General features: G+C 41.1%; 1 protein-coding gene across 1 annotated transcript in view; it reads left to right on the top strand.

The window, feature by feature from the left end:
* ar (androgen receptor) overlaps positions 1 to 20,276 on the top strand; it is a 246,996-nt gene extending 226,720 nt beyond the window's left edge. The window contains 3 exon segments of the mRNA XM_033030096.1: positions 8,502 to 8,632; positions 14,229 to 14,386; positions 16,173 to 20,276. Of these exon segments, the coding sequence (XP_032885987.1) occupies positions 8,502 to 8,632; positions 14,229 to 14,386; positions 16,173 to 16,328 (445 nt within the window). The 3' untranslated portion in view covers positions 16,329 to 20,276.
* The last annotated feature ends 5,167 nt before the right edge of the window (positions 20,277 to 25,443 follow it).

The raw sequence follows: 25,443 nt of genomic DNA, 5'->3' as shown, positions 1-25,443 counted from the left end.
AGGCTGATTTTGTGGTTCTAACACATTTTATTGCTTGATTAGGATTATTCCAACAAATAGCTTGCCTACACAGTGGGTAGTTTGATTCCTTCTCTGCTGGAGATTTCACCGTTTCATTGGATTCTATAATGATATTTGACAAATTCTCTATAGGATGTAAACCTGAAAGTAACTGTTGCCTGTTCTGCACTGTAATTAATTGTTTTGTACGCTTCTACAGGACAACCCTGGGCTCTGAGCACACGACTTATGGACACTCCTACATCTGAGCGATCTCCCACAATACTAAATGCAAACGTCTGATGTACATACATACGTTCATTCCTATAAGCAACAGAATTAGTTTCCCTCTCTCTCCACTGTTAGTAATTTTCTTACCAGACTTATGTGCTTCTGACACGATTCATTATAACACTGATCGTGTCCAACATATGAACACGATTGACTTACAGAGGTCTGTAAAATTGGAACAAATTCAAATGTACAGACCTCTGCATGAATGGGGTAGAATATCAAAGTATTACTTGTTTACAGGACAGGCCCATGTCTGTACCAATCATGATGCCAGACTAAACTAATCTCATCTGCCTGAACATGGTCCATATCCCTCTATTCCCTGCCAGATTAGTTTAGACATACAGCGCGGAAACAGGCCCTTCGGCCCACCGAGTCCGCACCAACCCGCAATCACCGCACACACTAGGGCAAGTACATTTATACCAAGCCAATTAACCTACAAACCTGTACGTCTTTGGAGTGTGGAAGGAAACCGAAAATCTCAGAGAAAATCCACGCAGGTCACGGGGAGAACATACAAACTCCATACAGACAGCACGCGTAGTCAGGATCGATCTCGGGTCTCTGGCGCTGTTATGCAGTAGCTCTACCATAAAGGCACCGTGTCGCCACTTTGACAATGGAGTAACCAAAAGAGACAGTGTAGTGAATGCTGTATAAGCAAATGCTTGCCTCTAATTCACAGCCAATTGTTTATTTTCTTAATTCTTAAATGTTGCTATCATATCTGAAATTGCCATCCCCCCTGGCAGTGCATTTCACGCACCTACCACTCTCCTCCCCATTGAGAGATGAAACAATGCAATATTGGATAAGTGAGTGAAGTACTAATTTAGAAGTCTGGATTAACAATGCAAAGAATTGGATTTTGATTCCACCAGAACAGATGGTCTTCAGTTAATCAAAAATCTGGAATTTTTAAGGAAAACATTTCTTATCTCAGCATTAATCATCACAGTCTAAGGAGATTGCGCAGGCTTTGGCATAGGCACAGAAGAGCTTTCCTGGAATGGTGTGGGGATGAAGAATTAGGAGATTACTGTTGCACGGATAAGTTTGAGATGCCATGCTTGTTCACCATGCAGGGGTCGAAGGCTAACTGGTGTTTTGGTTTGAAATGTTTAAACCATGAATTGGTTAGGCAGAAACTGAGATTCCAAGAGAGCACAGATTTAAAGTGATTGGTAGAAGAAACAGGGCAAAAATCAAAAAGGGCCACTTTTCAACATAATTGTATAAGGGGTAAGAGTGCTGTAAAAACAACCCTGAAGGCTTTGTGTCTCAATGCAAGGAGCATTCGTAAAAGGTGGATGAGTTGAATGTGCAGATAGCTATTAATGACTATGATATAGTGGGATCACGGAGACATGGCTCCAGGGTGACCAAGGCTGGGAGCTGAACATCCAGGGATATTCAATATTCAGGAGGGATAGAGAGAAAGGAAAAGGAGGTGGGGTAGCGTTGCTGATTAGAGAGGAGATTAACGCAATGGAAAGGAAGGACATTAGTTTGGAGGATGTGGAATCGGTATGGGTAGAGCTGCGAAACACTAAGGGGCAGAAAACGCTGGTGGGTGTTGTATACAGGCCACCTAACAGTAGTAGTGAAGTTGGAGATGGTATCAAACAGGAAATTAGAAATGCGTGCGACAAAGGCAAAACAGTTATAATGGGTGACTTCAATCTACATATAGATTGGGTGAATCAAATTGGCTGGGGTGCTGAGGAAGAGGATTTCTTGGAATGTATGCGGGATAGTTATCTAAATCAACATGTAGAGGAACCAACGAGAGAGCAGGCTATTTTAGACTGGGTATTGAGTAATGAGGAAGGGTTAGTTAGCAGTCTTGTTGTACGTGCCCCCTTGGGCAAGAGTGACCATAATATGGTTGAGTTCTTCATTAGGATGGAGAGTGACATTGTTAATTCAGAAACAATGGTTCTGAACTTAAAGAAAGGTAACTTTGAGGGTATGAGACGTGAATTGGCCAAGATTGACTGGCAATTAATTCTAAAAGGGTTGACGGTGGATATGCAATGGAAGACATTTAAAGACTGGATGGATGAACTACAAAAATTGTTCATCCCAGTTTGGCAAAAGAATAAATCAGGGAAGGTAGTGCATCCGTGGATAACAAGGGAAATCAGGGATAGTATCAAAGCGAAGGATGATGCGTACAAATTAGCCAGAAAAAGCAGCATACCGGAGGACTGGGAGAAATTCAGAGACCAGCAGAGGAGGACAAAGGGCTTAATTAGGAAAGGAAAAATAGATTATGAAAGAAAACTGGCAGGGAACATAAAAACTGACTGCAAAAGTTTTTATAGATATGTGAAAAGAAAGAGATTAGTCAAAACAAATGTAGGTCCCTTGCAGTCAGAAACAGGTGAGTTGATCATGGGGAACAAGGATATGGCGGACCAATTGAATAACTACTTTGGTTCCGTCTTCACTAAGGAAGACATAAATAATCTGCCGGAAATAGCAGGGGACCGCGGGTCAAAGGAGTTGGAGGAATTGAGTGAAATCCAGGTTAGCCGGGAAGTGGTGTTGGGTAAATTGAATGGATTAAAGGCCGATAAATCCCCAGGGCCAGATAGGCTGCATCCCAGAGTACTTAAGGAAGTAGCTCCAGAAATAGTGGATGCGTAAGTAATAATCTTTCAAAACTCTTTAGATTCTGGAGTAGCGGGTAGCAAACGTAACCCCATTTTTTAAGAAGGAAGGGAGAGAGAAAACGGGGAATTACAGACCAGTTAGTCTAACATCGGTAGTGGGGAAACTACTAGAGTCAGTTATTAAAGATGGGATAGCAGCACATTTGGAAAGTGGTGAAATCATTGGACAAAGTCAGCATGGATTTACAAAAGGTAAATCATGTCTGACGAATCTTATAGATTTTTTCGAGGACGTAACTAGTAGCGTGGATAGGGGAGAACCAGTGGATGTGGTGTATCTGGACTTCCAGAAGGCTTTCGACAAGGTCCCACATAAGAGATTAGTATACAAACTTAAAGCACACGGCATTGGGGGTTCAGTATTGATGTGGATAGAGAACTGGCTGGCAAACAGGAAGCAAAGAGTAGGAGTAAACGGGTCCTTTTCACAATGGCAGGCAGTGACTAGTGGGGTACCGCAAGGCTCAGTGCTGGGACCCCAGCTATTTACAATATATATTAATGATCTGGATGAGGGAATTGAAGGCAATATCTCCACGTTTGCGGTTGACACTAAGCTGGGGGGCAGTGTTAGCTGTGAGGAGGATGCTAGGAGACTGCAAGGTGACTTGGATAGGCTGGGTGAGTGGGCAAATGTTTGGCAGATGCAGTATAATGTGGATAAATGTGAGGTTATCCATTTTGGTGGCAAAAACAGGAAAGCAGACTATTATCTAAATGGTGGCCGACTAGGAAAAGGGGAGATGCAGCGAGACCTGGGTGTCATGGTACACCAGTCATTGAAAGTAGGCATGCAGGTGCAGCAGGCAGTGAAGAAAGCGAATGGTATGTTAGCTTTCATAGCAAAAGGATTTGAGTATAGGAGCAGGGAGGTTCTACTGCAGTTGTACAGGGTCTTGGTGAGACCACACCTGGAGTATTGCGTACAGTTTTGGTCTCCAAATCTGAGGAAGGACATTATTGCCATAGAGGGAGTGCAGAGAAGGTTCACCAGACTGATTCCTGGGATGTCAGGACTGTCTTATGAAGAAAGACTGGATAGACTTGGTTTATACTCTCTAGAATTTAGGAGGGGATCTTATAGAAACTTACAAAATTCTTAAGGGGTTGGACAGGCTAGATGCAGGAAGATTGCTCCCGATGTTGGGGAAGTCCAGGACAAGGGGTCACAGTTTAAGGATAAGGGGGAAATCCTTTAAAACCGAGATGAGAAGAACCTTTTTCACACAGAGAGTGGTGAATCTCTGGAACTCTCTGCCACAGAGGGTAGCCGAGGCCAGTTCATTGGCTATATTTAAGAGGGAGTTAGATGTGGCCCTTGTGGCTAAGGGGATCAGAGGGTATGGAGAGAAGGCAGGTACGGGATACTGAGTTGGATGATCAGCCATGATCATATTGAATGGCGGTGCAGGCTCGAAGGGCCGAATGGCCTACTCCTGCACCTAATTTCTATGTTTCTAATATCGAATATATTTTTTAATGCAATGAGTGCTTAGGCTTTAGAATGCACAACCTGATAAAGTAGTGGATGAAAATTCAGTTGTTACTCAAAAGGCATTTAGAATAAATACTTTGGAGAAAATTTGGAGGGAATGGCAATAAAGTATGGGGGGTGGGAAGAGCAGCCAGCTATGACTATGGGTCAGATAGCTGCCTCAAATGCTGTACAGTTGTAGAATTCAATTTACTTATTTAAAAGGAAGAAAACATTTAGGAAATGTTACAAATAGGACAACAAATTCATCAGTGTTTGCAAGGAGAGAATATTAATAAATTGTGCATGGCCCATGTTGCACTAAATTAATGGACATGGTATTTTACAAGGACTGTATTACACCATGAAATGCCCTGCTAAAATGTAATTTTGTATAATTGGTCTGCCACTTAGAGAATGCCGGCACTTAGTCTGATCCTGAGCGACCAACTTTCTATTTTGCTTTGCAGACCGCCAGACAAGAACACTAGAAAATATGTGCTTAAAATGTGATGAACAGATTTGATAATTTATCTGTTTAAAAAATTGTACAACAAAACATGCACTATGACATAGTTCTTAAAGATTTAAGGCACGTTCCTTTTGAAGAATTCATGTGGACAGGGATCTTGAGACTTGGGCAATTGAGGAAAATGTGGAATATGAATTCTTGCTTTACCACTTGTCAGCATGAGTGTCAAAGTTTTATATTAGGAATTACACGTATACCAATCTCTACAGACCACCTATTGAAAGGATTCTGTCAAGATGCATCTCAGCTTGGTGTGGCAACCAATCTGCTCAAGAAATTGTACAGTTGTGGACACAGCCAAGTCCATCACACAAACCAGCCTGCCCTCAACCTCCCCATTGACTTCATCTGCACCACATTGCATCAGGAAGACAGCCAATGTAATCAAGGACCACTCACACCTCAGTCATTTTCTCTTCTCCCCTCTAATGTCAGGAGAAAATTCAAAAGCTTGTAAGCACATACCACCACATTCAAGAACAGTTTCTTCCCTGCTTGTATGCTAAGGAAGTATTCTGATCTTTATCAGTGCAGCCCTTGCACCTTTTTCCTGCACTTCCTCTGTAGCTGTAACACTATAGTCTGCACTCTGTTTCCCTTCTCATTTTGCACTACCTGTTATACTCCTGTATGGTATGATTGCATTAATGTATGATATGGTCTGCTGAATAACATATAAAACAAAGTTTTACACTCTATCTCAGCCATTTGTAATTAACAGCATTTCTTATGTGAATGAAAAGCTGTCATCTGTAATCATCTACGAAACGTTACACTTACTGATGGGAGATATTACGAGTCCAACAGAAAGCAAGAACATATTTCCCCTCTTTTCAAATTGGCAAAGTTGCAGAATCCCTATAATAATAATAATAATAATAATAAACTTTATTACAGACTCAAGGTCCAGACAAGGGGCAACATTACATTAAAAATGCATTGCATATCAAATATCATAAATATATATAAAATCATGGTATATCACATAAAAATATCATATTTTATATTTAACAAAAACCCACAATACTTAAGTTAAAAATCCAGAAACGAGACAACGATACCAGTGTCTCCACAACTGGGATTCGTAGTGCTAACCCTTATGTTTGTCAAGGCCACAATAAGCATTTCCTCGGAAATGTTTTAAAAGGGACCCACTTCATCTTTCCAATTGAGAGATGTAAGAGTACAGAAGAGCATATAGAACAAGGATGGGGAGCTAGGTTTGCAGGAGGAAAAAGCAAGATTAAACATTTGATGTTATTAATATTTCCAAGAAGTGCATATAATGTCCAAGATTTTAATACTATATTAAAGGATGTCTGATTTCCTTTCCTGTAGGGTGATTAAAGATGTACTGATTATAAACTTAATCGGTGTACATCATATGTTGAAATTAAAACAAAAAAAATTCTTGCACTATAAACTGGGGATCACATCTGCAGTGGTTCCATCTTAAATGATCAGTTTGTAGTGGCTGGGTAATCGACAAGAAGCCCGTGATTTCCTCTTATGTTCTTTCATGCATGTCCCTTTCTGCAGGAGTTCAAAAACTTTTAAGTTAGATGGAGTAAAATTGTGGAATACAGAAAAGCTTTTGGTAATTGAATTTCCATATCAGAAGTCATTAGGGCGGCACAGTGATGAAGCGATAGACTTGTTGCCTTACAGCACCAGAGACCTTGGTTCGATCCTGACTACAATTTCTATGTGCACAGAGTTTGCACGTTCTCCCTATGACCACGTGGGTTTTCTCTGAGTGCTCCGGTTTCCTCCCATTTTTCAAAGACATGCTGGTTTGTACTTTAATTGGCCTCTTTAAATTGCCCCTAGTGTATAGGGTAGAACTAAATTACGAGTGATTGCTGGTCGGCGCGGACTTGGGTGGGCCAAAAGGCCTATTTCTACGCTGTATCTCTAAACTAAACTAAAAGTCCAATAGTTAATATAATGTTAACTACTGGACTCAAAGAATCAGGCTGAAATCAAATGATTTACCTGTGAAAGAAACAGGTTCACAAAATAGGTACATTTAAAGTCCAATTTTAGAATGCACAAACCCCACTCAGTCTGGAGTGCTAAGGCTTGAACTGACTCAGGTAAAAGGAACACAGGATGGGTGATCGAAAATGTAGTATGAGAATCAATTACAATATCTGGTGGCATTTATTATACAAATACCATATTGAGCATTACAGTTTCTAGCATGACAACTAAAAATAAATTGCTGTGTGGTTATAACAAAAATACGTGTGACAGCAAAATCTCAATTTCCCCTTTCATCCACTTTCTACCTTCCACAGGGACCACTCTCTTTGTGACTCCCTGGTCCATGCAGCCCTTCCAGTCCACTCCTGACAATCCCCTGGCACTTTTCCCAGCAAAAGTAGGTGTAACATCTGTTCCTTCTCCTCCCTCACCATCATACAAGGAGCTAAACACTCTTTCCGGGTGAGGAACAGGTACACCTGCAATGTGGTCTCCTGTACATTAATGAAATCAAGTGTAGACGATACAGCACCTGCACTCTTGACTCCTCAACCATCTTGAGCTTCCAGTTGCACGTCATTTTAACGCTCTTTCCCACTCCCACGTCAATTTGTTTATTCTCAGTCTTCTCCATTGCCATAGTGAAACCAAATACAAACTGGAAGAATGGCATATTTTATTCTGCTTGGGTAATTTACAACCCCATGGTATGAACATTGATTTTACTAGGTTGTTAACCCACACCTCTTTTGGCACACACACTCACCCATCCTCTTGATTTTCTTCTATGTTTGCTCATCTCCCCCCACACACACACACACACACACAATCCTGGTTCTAACAGGACATCATCTCCACTCCATTGGATTCCATCTATCACCTACCAGCCACTGTCCTACCCTCCTTGTACTATGTACTTAAAATATTTCCATGTATTATTGCCATTTTTCAATTTAATTGACTTTCGCTGAATGTATGTGTTTAATGTTACCTAATTGATATGCCTAGTTCATGTACCACTATTAATTCTAACAGTTAGTTTACTTATAGAGCCTTTACAACTTCTTAAATTGAAACATTTTCTACAAGGTTCAAATTGTTATATTTCATCTTTGTGCACTGTCATTTTTTATTTTCCTGGAAAGATCAGATGATGTCAAAACAAGCGAGTTTCAACATTAGCATTGGAAAGGGGGTGTATTAATATACCTGAATGTCTAAAGTGACTGAACCATTTTGTGTTTTTGGTAAAAGTTTTATTACAAAACTGTTAAGTTTGTAACCCAAACTTTGTTTCAGATTGAAATATGATTTTAGAAAAAAGTTACAGGCCATTTTCCATTTTATTGATAGTTACCAGAGGATATTTACACACATTCTATAGTGATTTGATGAAATAACCTTGAAGCTGATTATTTCAAATAGCAAAAAAGTATTTGTGATTATTACAAACAACAGAAGAATGGAAGTTAGATAACCATATACTGTTGATTTTGTTACTTGCCACTGCTCACATATTATCATGCATTTACAGGCAACGGATGCAAAAGTCAACTATGTATAATCTTTGTATGGAAATGCAGCATCTATCCCAGGAGTTTCAGTGGCTGCAACTCTCACAGGATGAGTTCCTTTGCATGAAAGTGTTGCTACTGTTTAGCATCAGTAAGTATGGACAGTTTTATTTGAGATGCCAGAAAAATTGATGTATCTTAATTGTAATTTTTGGGAAGCTTAAAGATACCAAATTACCACCCAATATTAGCTCAATCTAGTTTCTAACTATGAGGGTTATGTTCATACCATTACTCTATTTTTCTTCAATTTTTCAATGTGAAAATAGAGTAGGTTAAAGCAGAAGTAAAATACTGGCCTATTAAGCAGGTACGCAGCATACTTGAAGGGAGAAACCAAGTTATTTTTCAGATCAGTGCCCCCTCAACACTACTTGGAAAAGATGAAGGTAAACAAAATTGTTTTTAGGAATAGGAACACTTTATTGTCACATGTGACTAGGCACGGCGAGATTCTTTGCTTGCATAAACAATGTTTACAAATAGCAGCCACCTACGACACTGAAAAAGTTACAAAGCACGCTGGCTTCCCCTTTTGTCCACACCCCCACCAACAGTTCCCCCACGCCGGGTCCCCATTGTCCATTCCCCCTCCCCCCTCATGACCGTCCCCCCACGCCAGGTCCTCCATTGTTCTTCCCCTCCCCCCTCACGGTGATCCTCCACGCTCTCATCGAACGTCGACCCGCGAGGCATCGCCGCCGCCACGAGGCTTCATCACCGCCGAGGCCCCATTGTCGTGAGGCTTCAACGCTGCCGCTGTCGACGCCCCACATCACGTCTCCGTGATGTCGACCCGGGCCCCAGCCACGAGCTCCGTCAGCCACTTCGCCCGACCCGGCTTCATCCCGGCCGGGCCCCGACCCGGATTTCTATGCGGCGATCCAGGAGGCATCGGGACCACAGCGCCTCGATAAAGGCCTCTGGTTGCGTTCCCAGTCCACAGCCTCGGGGGCTGTCGGGAAGCCTTAGGAGAAGAGAAAGTAGATAGAAGAGAACAAAAAGAATGTACTGTATTTCCCGGCAATGAAGACGCACCTGCGTCGAAGACGCACCGCCATTTTGAGTTGCTAAATTTTGAAAAAAGGCTGGTAGGGCATTGAATTTCTCACGCTCAAAAAAAAAAAGTTTTAAATAAAGAAAGTAAGTATTCAATTTGCCCAAGGCTTACATATCTCCTCCATTCTGAATGACTGAATGGGTGGAAGGTGACGGCAGGTGGAGAGATGGTGGGGAAAACAGGAGCACACCGGGATAAGTTGAATCAGTTGTGATCTTATTGAATGACAATACTAGTTCAAGGGGCCAATTGGGGAAGAGTTCCTTTCACAGCGTATGGGGAGTCTGGCCCGGGTCAGCACGGGCAGCAGCGTTGAGAATGAGGGGTCGGGGATCATGCCAGCGCTCACTCACTCTCCGCTGCCGCGGCCCTCCGGGTGAGGTGCCACCACATTGTGGCTGGGGGGGGTGGGGGAAGTAGCTCGGGTGGCTGCGAGCGGCCGCCGGGACCGGACAGCGGAACCGGCCACCACTTCAGCGCCTTCTGCCGGCCCGCTCATCTCTGGCAGTGCTCTCCGTCTGAACACCTCTCTCCTGCCGCTCGCCGGCCTATCTCATGTCAGCTACTTCCCGCAAATCCTTAAATTCCGACTGCCGCCGGGAGCAGGATCGCACTGACATAGGAGTAAGCTCCGCTGACCCGCTCCACTCTATGAACTTTGCTCTTGAGCTGTCCCCTCACTGTCCGATCCTGGTGGCCGCTCGCAGCCACCCTAGTTATTTCTCTCCCTGGCCACAATACGGTGGCTCTACGCCTGGAGCGCAGCGGTGAGTGAGTGAGTGAGTTGCTGGCATGATCCCCCGACCCCCTCGTTGTCAACCATCCTGCCAGTGCTGACCCGGGCCAGACTCCCCACATGCTGTGAAAGGAACTCTCCTCCCCCAGTCTTACAGCCACTTCCAACTTTACAGCCGCATCCCATCGGCTACCAGCAATGAGGGATAGGCTTGGCTATCATAGAAACTTAGAAAATCGGTGCAGGAGTAGGCCATTCGGCCCTTCGAGCCTGCACCACCATTCAATATGATCATGGCTGATCATCCAACTCAGTATCCTGTACCTGCCTTCTCTCCATACCCCCTGATCCCTTTAGTCACAAGGGCCACATCTAACTCCCTCTTAAATATAGCCAATGAACTGGCCTCAACCACCTTCTGTGGCAGGGAGTTCCACAGATTCACCACTGTGAACGAGATGAGAAAAATGTTTTTCTCATCTCGGTTCTAAAAGACTTCCCCCTTATCCTTAAACTGTGACCCCTTGTTCTGGACTTCCCCAACATCGGGAACAATCTTCCTGTATCTAGCCTGTCCAACCCCTTAAGAATGTTGTAAGTTTCTATAAGATCCCCCCTCAATCTTATAAATTCTAGCGAGTACAAGCCGAGTCAATCCAGTCTTTCTTCATATGAAAGTCCTGCCATCCCAGGAATCAGTCGGGTGAACCTTCCCTGTACTCCCTCTATGGTAAGAATGTCTTTCCTCAGATTAGGAGACCAAAACTGTACACATTACTCCAGGTGTGGTCTCACCAAGGCCCTGTACAACTGCAGTAGAACCTCCCTGCTCCTATACTCAAATCCTTTTGCTATGAATGCTAACATACCATTCGCTTTCTTCACTGCCTGCTGCACCTGCATGCCTACTTTCAATGACTGGTGTACCATGACACCCAGTTCTCGTTGCATCTCCCCTTTTCCTAATCGGCCACCATTCAGATAAAAGTCTACTTTCCTGTTCTTGCCACCAAAGTGGATAGCCTCACATTTATCCACATTATACTGCATCTGCCATGCATTGCCCACTCACCCAACATATCCAAGTCACCTTGCAGCCTCCTAGCATCCTCCTCACAGCTAACACTACCCCCCAGCTTCGTGTCATCCGCAAACTTGGTATTCAATTCCCTCGTCCAAATCATTAATACATATTGTAAATAGCTGGGGTCCCAGCACTGAGCCTTGCGGTACCCCACTGCCTGCCATTCTGAAAAGGACTTGTTTACTCCTACTCTTTGCTTCTTGTCTGCCAGCCAGTTCTCTATCCACATCATTATCGAACCCCCAATACCGTGTGCTTTAGGTTTGCATACTAATCTCTTATGTGGAACCTTGTCGAAAGCCTTCTGAAAATCCAGATATAACACATCCATTGGTTCTCCCTCATCCACTCTACTAGTTACATCCTCGAAAAATTCTATAAGATTCGTCAGACATGATTTACCTTTCATTAATCCATGCTTACCAATGATTTCAACACTTTCCAAATGTGCTGCTATCCCATCTTTAATAACTGACTCTAGCATTTTCCCCACTACCGATGTTAGGCTAACTGGTCTGCAATTCCCCGTTTTATCTCTCCCTCCGTTTTTAAAAAGTGGGGTTTCATTAGCTACCCTCCAATCTTCAGGAACTATTCCAGAATCTAAAGAGTTTTGAAAAATTATCACTAATGCATCCACTATTTCTGGGGCTACTTCCTTAAGTACTCTGGGATGCAGCCTATCTGGCCCTGGGGATTTATCGGCCTTTACTCCATTCAATTTACCTAACACCACTTCCCGACTAACCTGGATTTCACTCAGTTCCTCCATCTCATTTGACCCCCGGTCCCCTGCTATTTCCGGCAGATTATTTATGTCTTCCTTAGTGAAGACAGAACCAAAGTAGTTATTCAATTGGTCTGCCATGTCCTTGTTCCCCATGACCAATTCACCTGTTTCTGACTGCAAGGGACCTACATTTGTTTTAACTAATCGTTTTCTCTTCACATATCTATAAAAACTTTTGCAGTCAGTTTTTATGATCCCTGCCAGTTTTCTTTCATAATCTATTTTCCCTTTCCTAATTAAGCCCTTTGTCCTCCTCTGCTGGACTCTGAATTTCTCCCAGTCCTCTGGTAGGCTGCTTTTTCTGGCTAATTTGTATGCTTCATCTTTTGTTTTGATACTATCCCTGATTTCCCTTGTTATCCACGGATGCACTACCTTCCCTGATTTATTCTTTTGCCAAACTTAGATGAACAATTGTTGTAGTTCATCCATGCAGTCTTTAAATGCCTTCCATTGCATATCCACCGTCAACCCTTTAACAATCAATTGCCAGTCTATCTTGGCCAATTCGCGTCTCATACCCTCAAAGCTACCTTTCTTTAAGTTCAGAACCCTTGTTTCTGAATTAACTATGTCACTCTCCATCCTAATGAAGAACTCAACCATATTATGGTCACTCTTGCCCTGAGTGCTACTGAGGCTATCCCTCAGTACAGCAACATCAAGAACAAAGACACAGGTAAATTTTCGTGTCTTATTTTTGGGTAAAAGATTGCGTCTTCATTGCCGGAAAATACGGTGATTGACGAATTTGGAAATTGATCAAATGAGCGAAGATTAATAGAATAATTAGATAATAGAATAATCTGGTGAAGATTTTGAGTTATAAAATTCAATAAAAAGTACCCCCCTCCCCCTTGGTAAGGATTACCCTTACTTATAAGATTCATGAAGGTATATTCATGTGTGAGGCTAGTAATATCTTCTCTGTAGTTACTCTGAGAGCACCATACATTCACTACCAACATTTTATGTACTATTCACAACTACTACTATTTTAGTACTTGTTCTCTATTGGTTGACTTTTTCATTAATTCAGGTACACATCTCTTGACAGTTTTCATCTAGAAAAGACAAGATTTTTATTTTTAATTAACAAAATTATTCTAGATTTGTACCACATTTTTGTATGTGTGTGAGATTTAACAACAAAGGGTTTCCCCTGGAAACCACTTTCTGCAATCTGGGATAAATGCGCACAGCAACCAAGGATGTTATTAGTTGCACAACCATCCGAACATCAGCCATGCTGAGGTGAATCATACCTGAAAGCACACAGAACAATTTAGATTTTTATTTTTATTGTCATTTTATTGATTGATTTTCATAATTTTAGCATTACAGTTTATATTGTCTTTATGTTTTATGTAAAAGCTGTGTTTTACATGGCAGGCATTTGAAATAGGACATTTTCAATTTGCACTACAATAATGTCAAGCCTGTAAATGTTTGTAAAACAAGTTTCCCTCTTCATTTGTATTCAATTATAGGAAGGATGTCAACAAAATAGAGAGAGTACAGAGGAGATTTACTAGAATGTTGCCTGGGTTTCAGCAACTAAGTTACAGAGAAAGGTTGAACAAGTTAGGGCTTTATTCTTTGGAGCGCAGAAGGTTAAGGGGGGACTTGATAGAGGTCTTTAAAATGATGAGAGGGATAGACAGAGTTGACGTGGATAAGCTTTTCCCACTGAGAGTAGGGAAGATTCAAACAAGGGGACATGACTTGAGAATTAAGGGACAGAAGTTTAGGGGTAACATGAGGGGGAACTTCTTTACTCAGAGAGTGGTGGCTGAGTGGAATGAGCTTCCAGTGAAGGTGGTGGAGGCAGGTTCGTTTTTATCATTTAAAAATAAATTGGATAGTTATATGGACGGGAAAGGAATGGAGGGTTATGGTCTGAGCGCAGGTATATGGGACTAGGGGAGAATACGTGTTCGGCACGGACTAGAAGGGTCGAGATGGCCTGTTTCCGTGCTGTCATTGTTATATGGTTATATATGGTTATATTTGGCAGTTCCAGTTGAAGGCCTGAAAAATCAGAAATACTTTGATGAGCTGCGTTTGAACTACATACAAGAACTGGACAGAGTAATTTCCTTTCAGGGGAAGGATCCTACACATAATCCACAGCGTTTTTATCAACTAACCAAGCTCCTTGACTCCCTGCAAATAGTAAGTTGAGATTCTATTTAAAAGTACTTACATTTATTTCACTAGTAGCAATGCACATTTCTTGTGCTGACATTAACACGTTTATATTGTTCTTTATATCTCTATCCTTTCTATGTTGTACGTTGTGTCTGAAAACAAATTAAAATGTTGAATTTTGTGATACAATCAGTGCTACATACAGGATGTAAAATAATCTAACCATGCATTTGTACAAAATATGTATATATAGATATGGATGTAATTAAAATTGAAAATAGGTGATTTACCAGCTGATTCTTGCTTTAACAGGATTGTCCTAAGGCAAAACTAATTGGGTTATATTCTTTGGAATTTAGAAAAATAACATCTGTGCTTATTGAGACATACAAGGTCCTGAGGGAACTTGACAGACTTGATATCAAGAATGAAGAAAGTTTAATTGTCATATACCCTGGGAACGAAATAATCAAATTTGTACTTGCTGCAGCTTTATAGACATATTAACAACTCAACAAAACAAATAAATATACAATTATCAATAATACTAGGTAACCGGACTACTGATAGTAGCAGCGAGATGAGAGTGTGGCCAGGATGATTTGTGTCTTTGATATTATTTGCTGTGTTTTATTTTGAGGTAGCACTTCTTGTCGATCCCTTCGATGGTGGGCATGTCATTACCTGCGATGGACCTAGTAATGTCCACTACTTTCTGCAGCCTCCATCGTTCTTGGGTGTTCGAGTTACCAAACCAAGCAGTGGTGCAACTAGTCAATATGCTTTCTATGCTGCAAGTTAGATGAACTTCACTATTTTCAAACTGAGATATTGTTTGAATGCCCTCATGTTAAGGAAATACAGTATAACAATAGGCCAAACACAAAGTGCTGGAGGAGCTCAACGGGTCAGGCAGAATCTTGGAAGGGAATGGACAAGTGATGTTTCGGGTCGCGACCCTTCTTTGGACTGATTGGAGTAAGTGGTAAAGAGCTGGAAAAGTGAGGTAGGGGTGGAACAAATCCTAGCTAGTGATAGGTGGATTGGCAGATGGTTAGAGAAAGTGCTAAAGGCGAAAATGAGACAAAAGGGTGACAGATAAGGAGAGGAGTACAATGTAAAGCTGGAGGGAGGGATGTATGTGGAAGAGAACAGGGCGAGGAGATAAAAGGAGGATTAAAGAAAAATGGGGGACTCTGGATTGGGAGATGAGAGGAGAGAATAGAGCAGAGTGACTGCAGAGGGTGGGAGATGTTGGAGTACCGAATGCAATAGACGAGATTTGAAGGGGTGCACCTAAACTGTCTCATGTGGAAGAGCTGCTGCGGTCCCTAGATGGTAGTGAGAGGGGAGGGGCAGGGGTAGGTACAGGTTCATAAGTTAGAGCACAATTAGGACATTCGGTCCATCAAATCTACTTTGCCATTCTCTCGTGGCTGATCTATCTTTCCCTCTCAACCCTATTCTCCTGCCTTCTCCCCATAACCCCTGACACCCCAACTAATCAAGAACTTGTCAATCTCCGCCTTAAATCTCCTCAAATGTTACATCTCCTGTGATTGCATGGGAAACCATCTGAGGAATCTGGTGGGCATATATTAATATTTAATAACTGAATGTTGATTTAATTAAGTCTAATCTTGGTGAATGGGGAAGGGCAACCTGCATGGTATGTTATTTGATTCCAGTTTCTTAAGTTTGCTTACAATTGTGTTCAATAGTTAATTAATTAATAGTTAATTAAAAAAGGAACAAAAAACATTACGGCCCTTATTTACTACTTTTACCAGTTTATTTTTATATTTTACAGACAGTGAGGAAACTTCACCAGTTTTCATTCGATCTCTTTGTTCAGTCTCAGTCTCTCAGCGTACAGTTCCCTGAAATGATGGCAGAAATAATCTCTGCCCAGGTACCAAAGATCCTCGCTGGTATGGCCAAACCGCTTCTTTTTCATGAACAATGACATTCATTGCTTATATATGTTATACTGCCTGTAACTCTGTACTACCTAGAGTTTATCTTGTTTTCAACGTCTTCAGTTCAGTCAAATGCAGAATGATCTGATTAAGAAATGAAAAAAAATTTGCGAAATCTACCTTTATTTCCGGTGTTCGATTGACCACCTCGTTACAAAGTTGGTCATGTTATACCACCAATGTGGTAGGCAGGTTATAATCTTATTAACCAGTTGTTATGTTGGACCACACAAATTACTGGATAATAATCTGGTTATATGTAGAAAAAAAAAGAACAGTTGCATTTACCTCTTCATCGGTCCATCAGAGTAGTTTCATTTTCTGATTTTTACTTAAAGCTACCTACATTTGTTTTTGTTATTTTGAAACTACCTAGTGACCTGTTTTTTTTATTTTACATATCAGATATTAGTTTAGCCTGGTGTTAAAATAGTGCCTCACATCATGTTACATTTATCAAATTATTTTTGTTAAATGCAAAATTTGATGTAAATTGCATTTTTTTTAAATTGCACTATGAATTTACTTTTCCTGAATGCCAGAAAAAATGTATGTTATAGTAGTTGTGAGATGTTCCAAAATTCATAAATATTTTTTGAATTTCCAAAGAGGTACATAATATGATGGGCTTTTACATGCAATGATTTACTAGAATTCTTCCTCGCAGTTGAAACGCGTACGTTTGTAAATTAAAAATCATAGAATTTGTGCTTCTGAATCCCAACTATATCATGTTTCACTTTTGAGGATTGCATAAGTTGTGGGTGCACTACGCTGCTTTTGTGCAAAATTTAGTATCTGACAGACATGTTCTGTTGATGGATTTGAACTTCCACCTGGTCAACAACATGCAGTAGTATTCCAAATTTGATATGTACCAAAGCCATTTTATACTTAAACTAGGATCCTGTGGTACCTTTTTTAAGTAACTATGCAGTGCAATACCAACTGCATGTTTGTATCTTAAATCTGATTTATAATTCTTGATCATCAAGCCACATTTGTTTTATTCTATACATACTTAATCAGAAATAATATTTAGTGATTGAGCATCTTACCTTTAACTAAGACAGGTAAGTCCCACGAGGCAATAAAATCCACACACTACTTAACTATGCAAGCATGCAAAACATTTTTCGTTGGTATGACAGTCTTTCGGGCTGTTGTTTGTATTTTCATTAGCACATCTTTGCCATATTTGTACTTGTCCCTTTTTTAAAATCTGTGCAAAAACACAAACAACATACTATAAAAACACTTCTGAAAATGTCCTTTGTGCATTTATCTGTAGCATGCCACATATTTGTGCCAGTTTGGTTTGCTGCAAACCATTGAAATTCTTGCTCTTCTACAAAAATGAAGTATGAATATAGGTCACATGGTGAAAGCGGCTTGCATCTAAAGAAGGAAGACTTTATGCCAGTAAAAACAGTTCAAAAGTAGAGTTTAAATAGTCCTTTTTTATTCTAGATATGAGCATGTTACTAATCATTTAGAGTTAACAGAAAACAAAACTGATGTAAATTTCCAAACTTCATTAGTGTAGAGTAAAAGTATAAAGATAATGCATTTCTCCATTGGCAGTATTTTCAAAATTAAATGTCTTGTGTAAAAATGTTACTGTAGGCTTCACAGTTTAAAAAATAATACTTATTTCCGTCATCTGTGAATAGCACCAATGTACTGCGTACCTTGTTTGGACTCCTTTTGGATTTTCTTTTTGTTCAGTGCAGCCAAAAGACAGGCTAAAGCTAGATGTACAATTCTATAAGCATATTCTTTAACAAAATATTGTATTTTTGAGGGATGGGAAGGATAGAGGAATGCACTTGTTCATATTTTTAAGCATATTAAAAGGACTTGCTACTTATTTTAAAATGACTTAGTTTTTGCTTTCTTTGGGTGTGCAGGAAAGAGAATATTCTCTTGCCAGTGCAGGCTTAATTATTGTTGAGTTTGAGTTGCAATGTATCATAAAAGCCTTGAGCACTTGGTCATTGAATCCATGACTTTCAGTAACCTAGGTGGTTGTAGATCTGGGAGCAAATAAAATCCTAAAACTTTTTTGTTTCACTTCTCTCACCAAAAATATAAATGGAATAGTTTTAGTTCTCCCAGAGAAAGAGATGTAAACTTCGAGACTCATGGGATGGACCAGTGTTTATTTTTTAAGTAAATAAATACTTAATGTTTACTCAATTTATCTCGCCAATTTTTTTGGCTTCTAACACCATAATCTTTGTAGTTTCAGCCATAATTTACTGCAGTTGATATTGTAAATCAAGAATAAATATAATGAATTCCTGTGTTAAATTCGAAAATATATCTTTTTCATTAGCCTTTTCTGGCTATGAAAGTGTTATGCAAAATTTCCAAATGTTGATGGTGAGTGCTGATATTTCAAAAATAGGGTTATGCTCAGTTAGGATGAATAAATTGTTATGTAAATGTACAAATCTGTGTTACAGTGGTAATATGTTGCTAGTACTGCAAAAATAATGCATAGAATAGATATTTCTTGATTGAAGCACCACTCTGGCAATTAAAATGTTTCATTTATCTAGTCATTCCTGTGAAGTAGATGACACCCAATGTATAGGAAATAAACAGTTATTTGCCATGATGTTCCCTTAAAAAGCTATCCTTATTGATATGTCTGTTAATATGCATATGTTTGTGTTCCAATTTTTTTAATTTTTGGAGTTTATTCTGTTTGGAAAATTATTCCCAAGTGCTTACAAATACCTGTATATATTTCCCCTGCCTTAGCTGCCACAAATTTGGAGATACATTTGTAAGTGCCTTCACAAATCTCTTAAAGTTAACAGGGAAAAAATAGTCTATTGTGTTAAAATGCTACCAGACACTCATTAAAAATTAGCTTTAAAATATGTTTAACTGGAATAATGGCATTAGGTTTCTTTATCTGGGTGAATTTTGCAGGGTATTTTCAAATTTTTTGTTCCATTTTTACAGTTTTCATTTCATGTTTCATTTTATGTTAATGACACCTACAGATTCATAAATCAAGACTATCATTTTATAATTTTAGGTACAATGATATCAGTAAGCAAGTATTTCTGTTTTGATGGTGGCTTTGTAAGAGATGTCCATAATGAAAATCAAATATCATTTGTTTTTTTCATTCCCAGTAACCGGCAGTGAGATTAGTTACCCCACAAGTCACATGAAACACTAATTTACCATTCACATCAATCCACCTTGATATGTGCCACCAGCAAAGAAATTCCCAGGCAAATTAACTTGGCGATCTCCTGCCAATTAAACATGTATATTACAAATAATGACACTAAATAATATGTATCACTAGGCAATAATACACATTCAATGTAGAATAATAATACCATATTTTATATGTCTGAAGAAGGGTCTCGACCCGAAACGTCACCTATTCCTTCGCTCCATAGATGCTGCCTCATCCGCTGAGTTTCTCCAGCATTTATGTCTACCTTCCATATTTTATAATGTAATTTCAACGTGTATTATTGCCTTGTAACATATTTCCATGGTAATTAATTCCCTATATGTCGTGACTAAAATGATTTTTCCTGAAGTGACATCACTATTGAAATAGCCATAATTGGGGAGTGTTAGGGGTACTTGGCAGTTGGGTGGAAAGGATGATAAGAGATCAGTTTAAAAGCACGTCCTTTGGAAAAATAAAGCTCAAACTTTGAAACTCAAGAATTATAAAATCATCTTTTAAAACCTCTTTGCAAATACAGCTTCAGATCTAAGTAGTTCCCGTATTTTGTTGTTTTATATTTCCAACATCTGCAGATGTTAGTTTTTGTTTTAAATAGTATAATCTGTATCTCACAACGTATAAAGGCCAAAACCTTTCTACTTGGCCTGTACTTTTACCAGTCATCTCAAATATGTTTCATGGTCCTTGAATAAAAGTTTACCAGAGATATTACATCCCTTGTTTTTTTCCAGGCAAAAGCAGTCACTCTCCCAATATTTTGAGGGTATAAACCACATCTGACCAATACCATGTACTGAATGAATGTATGCATCACCCCATTTTTAGTTTAAAGTCTGTCGATATTTAGAGTCTGTTTCTTTAATGGTCTGAGGATAGAAATGTTTTGTAAGAATAAGCACCTTATAAGTGACCATTTTTGTCAGCCTTTTTGATTCATTTTTGTATTCTTGAGCATTTGTTAATAAAAGGAATATGCACACTTCTGTATATTCTATTATTGTAGAGCAGTATATATGCCTTACATAGTTTTTGCAATGCAGTAATGCATTGTGTTGGAAAATGTTGCTGTAACATTGATACAGTGTTTTGTCTTTGTTTTATTATTTCTGTCTAATAGGCCTTTCTCACGGGGTGACTTGACGCAAGATGTAACCAGAGTGAAGTGGTCGTGGTCTAGCACGATATCACACGATATAACGGGGGGTAGATAAAGAGTTCCCACGGGTGCTCGGCATTTCTGTTATTTGTGCGAGTGACTTGTCCGTCTCCCGAGCTTTCCCGTTAAATCTTGAATGAACATTGTGAATCCCCATTCATAAAAGAGAAGGTAATTGCGCGGGAGGGTTAATAATTGACAATCTGCTGCTGCCTGCCCACAGAGTTAAAAAGTTCCCACGGTAGACTCACGATATAAGTGTATCGTGAGTCTTGCGTGGGAACTTTTTAACTCAACGGGCAGGCAGCAGCAGATTGTCGCTCCCTTCAGTTTCACCCCACCTACACCCCTCTGCTTCCCGGCCATGTGTGTGACCCCTTCCCTCCCCTCTTCAGCTCCCCGCCCATTGCACCGGCGCGGGGGCTTTGCACTGTCTTCACGTCGGCGATGCCAGCAGGTCAGTGCCAGTCACCGGAGACGTCAGGACCAACGGGACACCGACCCCCAGGCCCACTGCAAGCACGGAGATCCCAGAGACCCACAGCCAGCAGCAGCGCAGCCCCGTTCCAACTCCAGAGGAACACGCTCCCCGTAGGGACAGAAGCTGATGGTGTGCAAGGTACGTCTTGTTCTTGGGGTTGCGGATGAGGGGGCGCAGCTCGGGCTGTGACGTCTCCGGCCACCCCCCTGTACAGGAGCTGAGACTGGGAACTGTGGGGTTGTTTGCAGTTGCAGAGGGAGGGGGAGGGGGCAAGGGCGGTACAGTTCACAGTCTCAGCTCCAGTCCAGGGGGGTGGCCGGAGACGTTAGGACCAACAGGACACTGACTGCAAGCACGGAGATCCCTTGTCGCTTGCCACTTGTCGCCGTAGCAGCCCATCGGGGAGCGGATTCCTCTGGAGTTGGAGGGACAGGGAGACACAGCGGCTTTTGAGAATGGTGGGCAATCACTTCCAAAGTTCTGCCCACACAGTCAGTACACCTCTCCTACACTTGTCTCCCGCACTAAGATCATCTCGCAGAGAATGATCCCAGCCTAACAGCATGTTCATTCCAGATTACTCACCTTCTGTCCCCTCTGTCCAGCTTCCGGGTTCACCGTTCGCAGGCGTTCCCACGGTAAACGCAAGAGTTATTACGGATATCGCACTGGCCACTACGTGCATATAATGTTGCAATCTTCAACCACAAGTGTACAAGTCACTCTTGGAGAAATTCAAACTTGCTTGAATTTTCTCCCGAGTCACCAAGTTACACGAGCACCTGCCGTTAGCGCCACGGTGGTGCACGAATGCCGGACGGTTATCGCACGGGGTTCCCACGATGTTCAGCTCTGGTTAACTCTTGCGTCAAGTCGCCCCGTGAGAAAGCGCTTTAAAAGTCTGTTTAATGTTAGAATGGTAGAGACCTTCAGGTTGCCTGCATCTGAGCAGGAAAAGATGAAGCAAATTGTAGGATTGCCACAATAAGATGCATTTGTTCTGAGTTAACGCTATTGCTAAAGTTCAGGAAAAGTATTAACAAGTTCTTCTGTTGGTATCAAGTCTGATTTTTGACAACCTAAGCTGCATATGAGATGGCAAAATAAAAGCTTGCTAAAGCTGTTGAAAGAAACAATGTTAAGAAACACATGCAGTTTTCATCATAGGAATATAAAAGAAAATTATGTTCTTTGAATTTTCAACAGATACAATTGTTTTTATTAATAACCCATTAAACCTTTTCAGGTTCAATAGAATGGTCACTGGTTGTTGTTATTGTTTAATAGCTGTACTAGTGTAGGGTCGGGTAGCCTCAGACCAAACAATCAAAGGAGGCACACAAGCTTTTAAATCACAATTAAATGTGGATAGGAGCAGGAAAGTTATGATGCAGGTGTGAAGTTTTCATTGTCACTGAACTACAGGTTGAACCATCCATTTTAAAGCTGTACAGCCTTTGACATACTTGACAGTACTGCAGGAATTAGTTACGAGCACACTCCATTAATGAACTAAGGGATCATTGATTGTTTTTTCCTACATAGATGATGCGAGATACCAACAGATGCAGCACCAGCAAGCATTTTTCAACTATGTTTATTTTTGTAAGATGCAGTATATCTTATCTTTACCAACAGTGACATAGTTCATTGTATTAAAAAGATACTCCCAGAAAGGATAAATGATATGTGATTTGTACAAGAAAAAAATACATTATCTGGGAAATGCCCAAGGTACTGGAAAATAGATGTTTGTATATATCTTTAAAAAGAGAAGGATTGCAAGGCAATGCATCAATTCACAGCTAATGCCAATTACAAAACTGTACAATATGTGAGTCATTGTTTTCATTTGGGATGCTGACTGTTGGCGGAAGAGCCCAAAATCCTGATGTTTACTTCATGAGAAGGTTGGAAATGTTTTAACTGCATTTTCTGCAATATTCTCATGGAACCTAGCTCATTAGATATGAACTAAAGGAAATTAACTATGGGAGATCACAGGTGAGATTCTAATTATTTCACCTCAATGTATAGTGTAAGGATGCTTTGGCTTCCTTTTATTAAAACATGAGCTAAAATGTGGATGGCATATAATAACCTGATTTAGGAATGCCAGAGATAGTTGTGCTCTAAGATGTATGTGCTGTATATTTGCGTTTACTAACCTTATGAAATTTCAGAAGCAAAAATGCATAGGACGCTTCATTTCAGAAATCTAATCCACCCCCTGATAGCAATGCGAGTAAAGCCTATCCCTTCATGCATGGTTGGTCTTCTTTTATGATAAAACAAATTGCTGGAGGAATGCAGCAGGTCAGACAGCATCTGTGGAAGGAATTGTCTGACAACGTTTTCTGTCAGGACATTTCTTCACACTGGTTAAGTCGTCTGTCCCTTCCTTCCATAGGTGATGCCTGACCCGATGAGTTCCCCCAACAGTTCATTTTTTACTTAAGATTCCAGTATCTACAGGCTCTTGTACCATCATCTATCCATTCCCACAGGTGTTGTCTGGCTCACTGAGTTCCTCCAGTAGTTTGTATTTTGCTCAAGAATCCAAAATCAACATTTTCTTATGCCTCCTTTGGTCTTCCTTTTCTCCTCAGTACACACACTAAAATTGGTTGCCTAATTTGTGGCTTATAACATACATAATAGACACAAACTAAATTGAATTGCAATACTCAAATCAAATACGTATTAAAATACGTTTCCAGGTCTATATCTACAAGCCATATGTTAAGTAATAGCGGCGACCCCTGCACTCCATCTGTCCTTTTAAAAACATTTTGTCCAGTTGTAGTTTGCTGTGGTTTTTTTATATTGTTTTTTAACTCTGTATGGGCGGGGGGGGGGGGGACTTTTGAATCTCTTCCCTGCATGGGAGACCCGACCTTTTCCCTGTCGCGTCTCCATTGTCGTTGGGGCCTAGCACCGTGGAGCGGCCTCCAGCCGGAACGACCTGGGGGCTCCCGTCGCGGAGCCTGCGGACTTACCATCGTGGGGCTGGGTGGCTTTGGAGCTGTGGTGACGCATGGCTCGACTCTGGAGCTTTGGAGGCTCCAGCCGCAGGTCCGGTGGATGGTGACATCGGGAGCTCGCGGGTCGCTGTGGGAGACCGCATTTCGGAGCTCCCGCGGCAGCAGCTTCTCCCGCCTGAGTTGCGGGGCTGAAGGCGACCCGGAGCGGGGCCTGACATCGCCCAGCGCGGCTTTAACGGCCGCGGGACTTGCCATCGCCCGCCGGGGGCTCCGACATTGGGACCCGGAGCAGTCCTTACAACGCCGGCGTGGCCTTAACGGCCGCAGGACTTACCATCGCCCGCCGGGGGCTTTGACATCGGAAGAGGATGGAGAGCAGGGGAGAGACAAGACTTTGCCTTCCATCACAGTGAGGAGGAGATTCACTGTGATGGATGTCTGTGTGAATTGAGTTGGTTGTGTGTCTTGTGGAATTGTTCCTTTTTGTTGTATGACTGCAGAAACCAAAGTTCCTAACGGAAAAATAAAGTTCATTGAATTGAACTGCACTGCTGGTTTATTTTCAGGCTTGTTTTCTTTTTAGAAGTTACTTCGTTCTCTTGGACAAATAAAGGTTTTATACATTAGAAATGACAAACTACTTTAAATTTATGTAATGTGTTTGTGACATTTGTTTGCAATGTACATGGGTTGGTATTAGTTTATTATTATCCTGTGAACTGAGGTGCACTGCAAGAGTATTTTTCAGGCTATCCAGGCAAATCATACCATGCACGAGTAGTGCAAATCCATACCATGCACATCAGGTAGTGCAAAACGGAAAATATATAGTCTGGAATATAGTGTTACAGCCATAGAGAAAATGCAGATAAATAAAATGTGCAAGGGCCACCACAAGGTAGATTGGAATATTCCACATCAAGGCATCCTTCGGTTGCGGTAAGATTTGCATGTTATAATGGATTACAAAGCAAAGTCAGGCAGAATTGCTGGCAGCAACAAATTGTCCCCGCTGCCCCTTGATCAGCTCAATGCATTCTATGCTTCTTTTGAACAGCAGTTCAATGGAATGATGTCATCATGAGGTGCACCAGTACAAACGGTCAGCTTTACAGACATCAGGTCTACCTTCCTAAATGTGAACTCACGGGAAAAGACTGGCACACATCACTTCCAGTCTCCGAGAGAGCCTTGATCCACTGCAATTTCACCACCACTGCAACACGGTTCACCACACCAAATGCCATCTCCC

This window comes from Amblyraja radiata, chromosome 12, assembly GCF_010909765.2.
Source record: "Amblyraja radiata isolate CabotCenter1 chromosome 12, sAmbRad1.1.pri, whole genome shotgun sequence".
NCBI classification, from domain to species: domain Eukaryota; kingdom Metazoa; phylum Chordata; class Chondrichthyes; order Rajiformes; family Rajidae; genus Amblyraja; species Amblyraja radiata.
The sequence above is the reverse complement of the archived record's forward strand: the minus strand, read 5'-3'. Positions and strand labels throughout refer to the sequence as shown.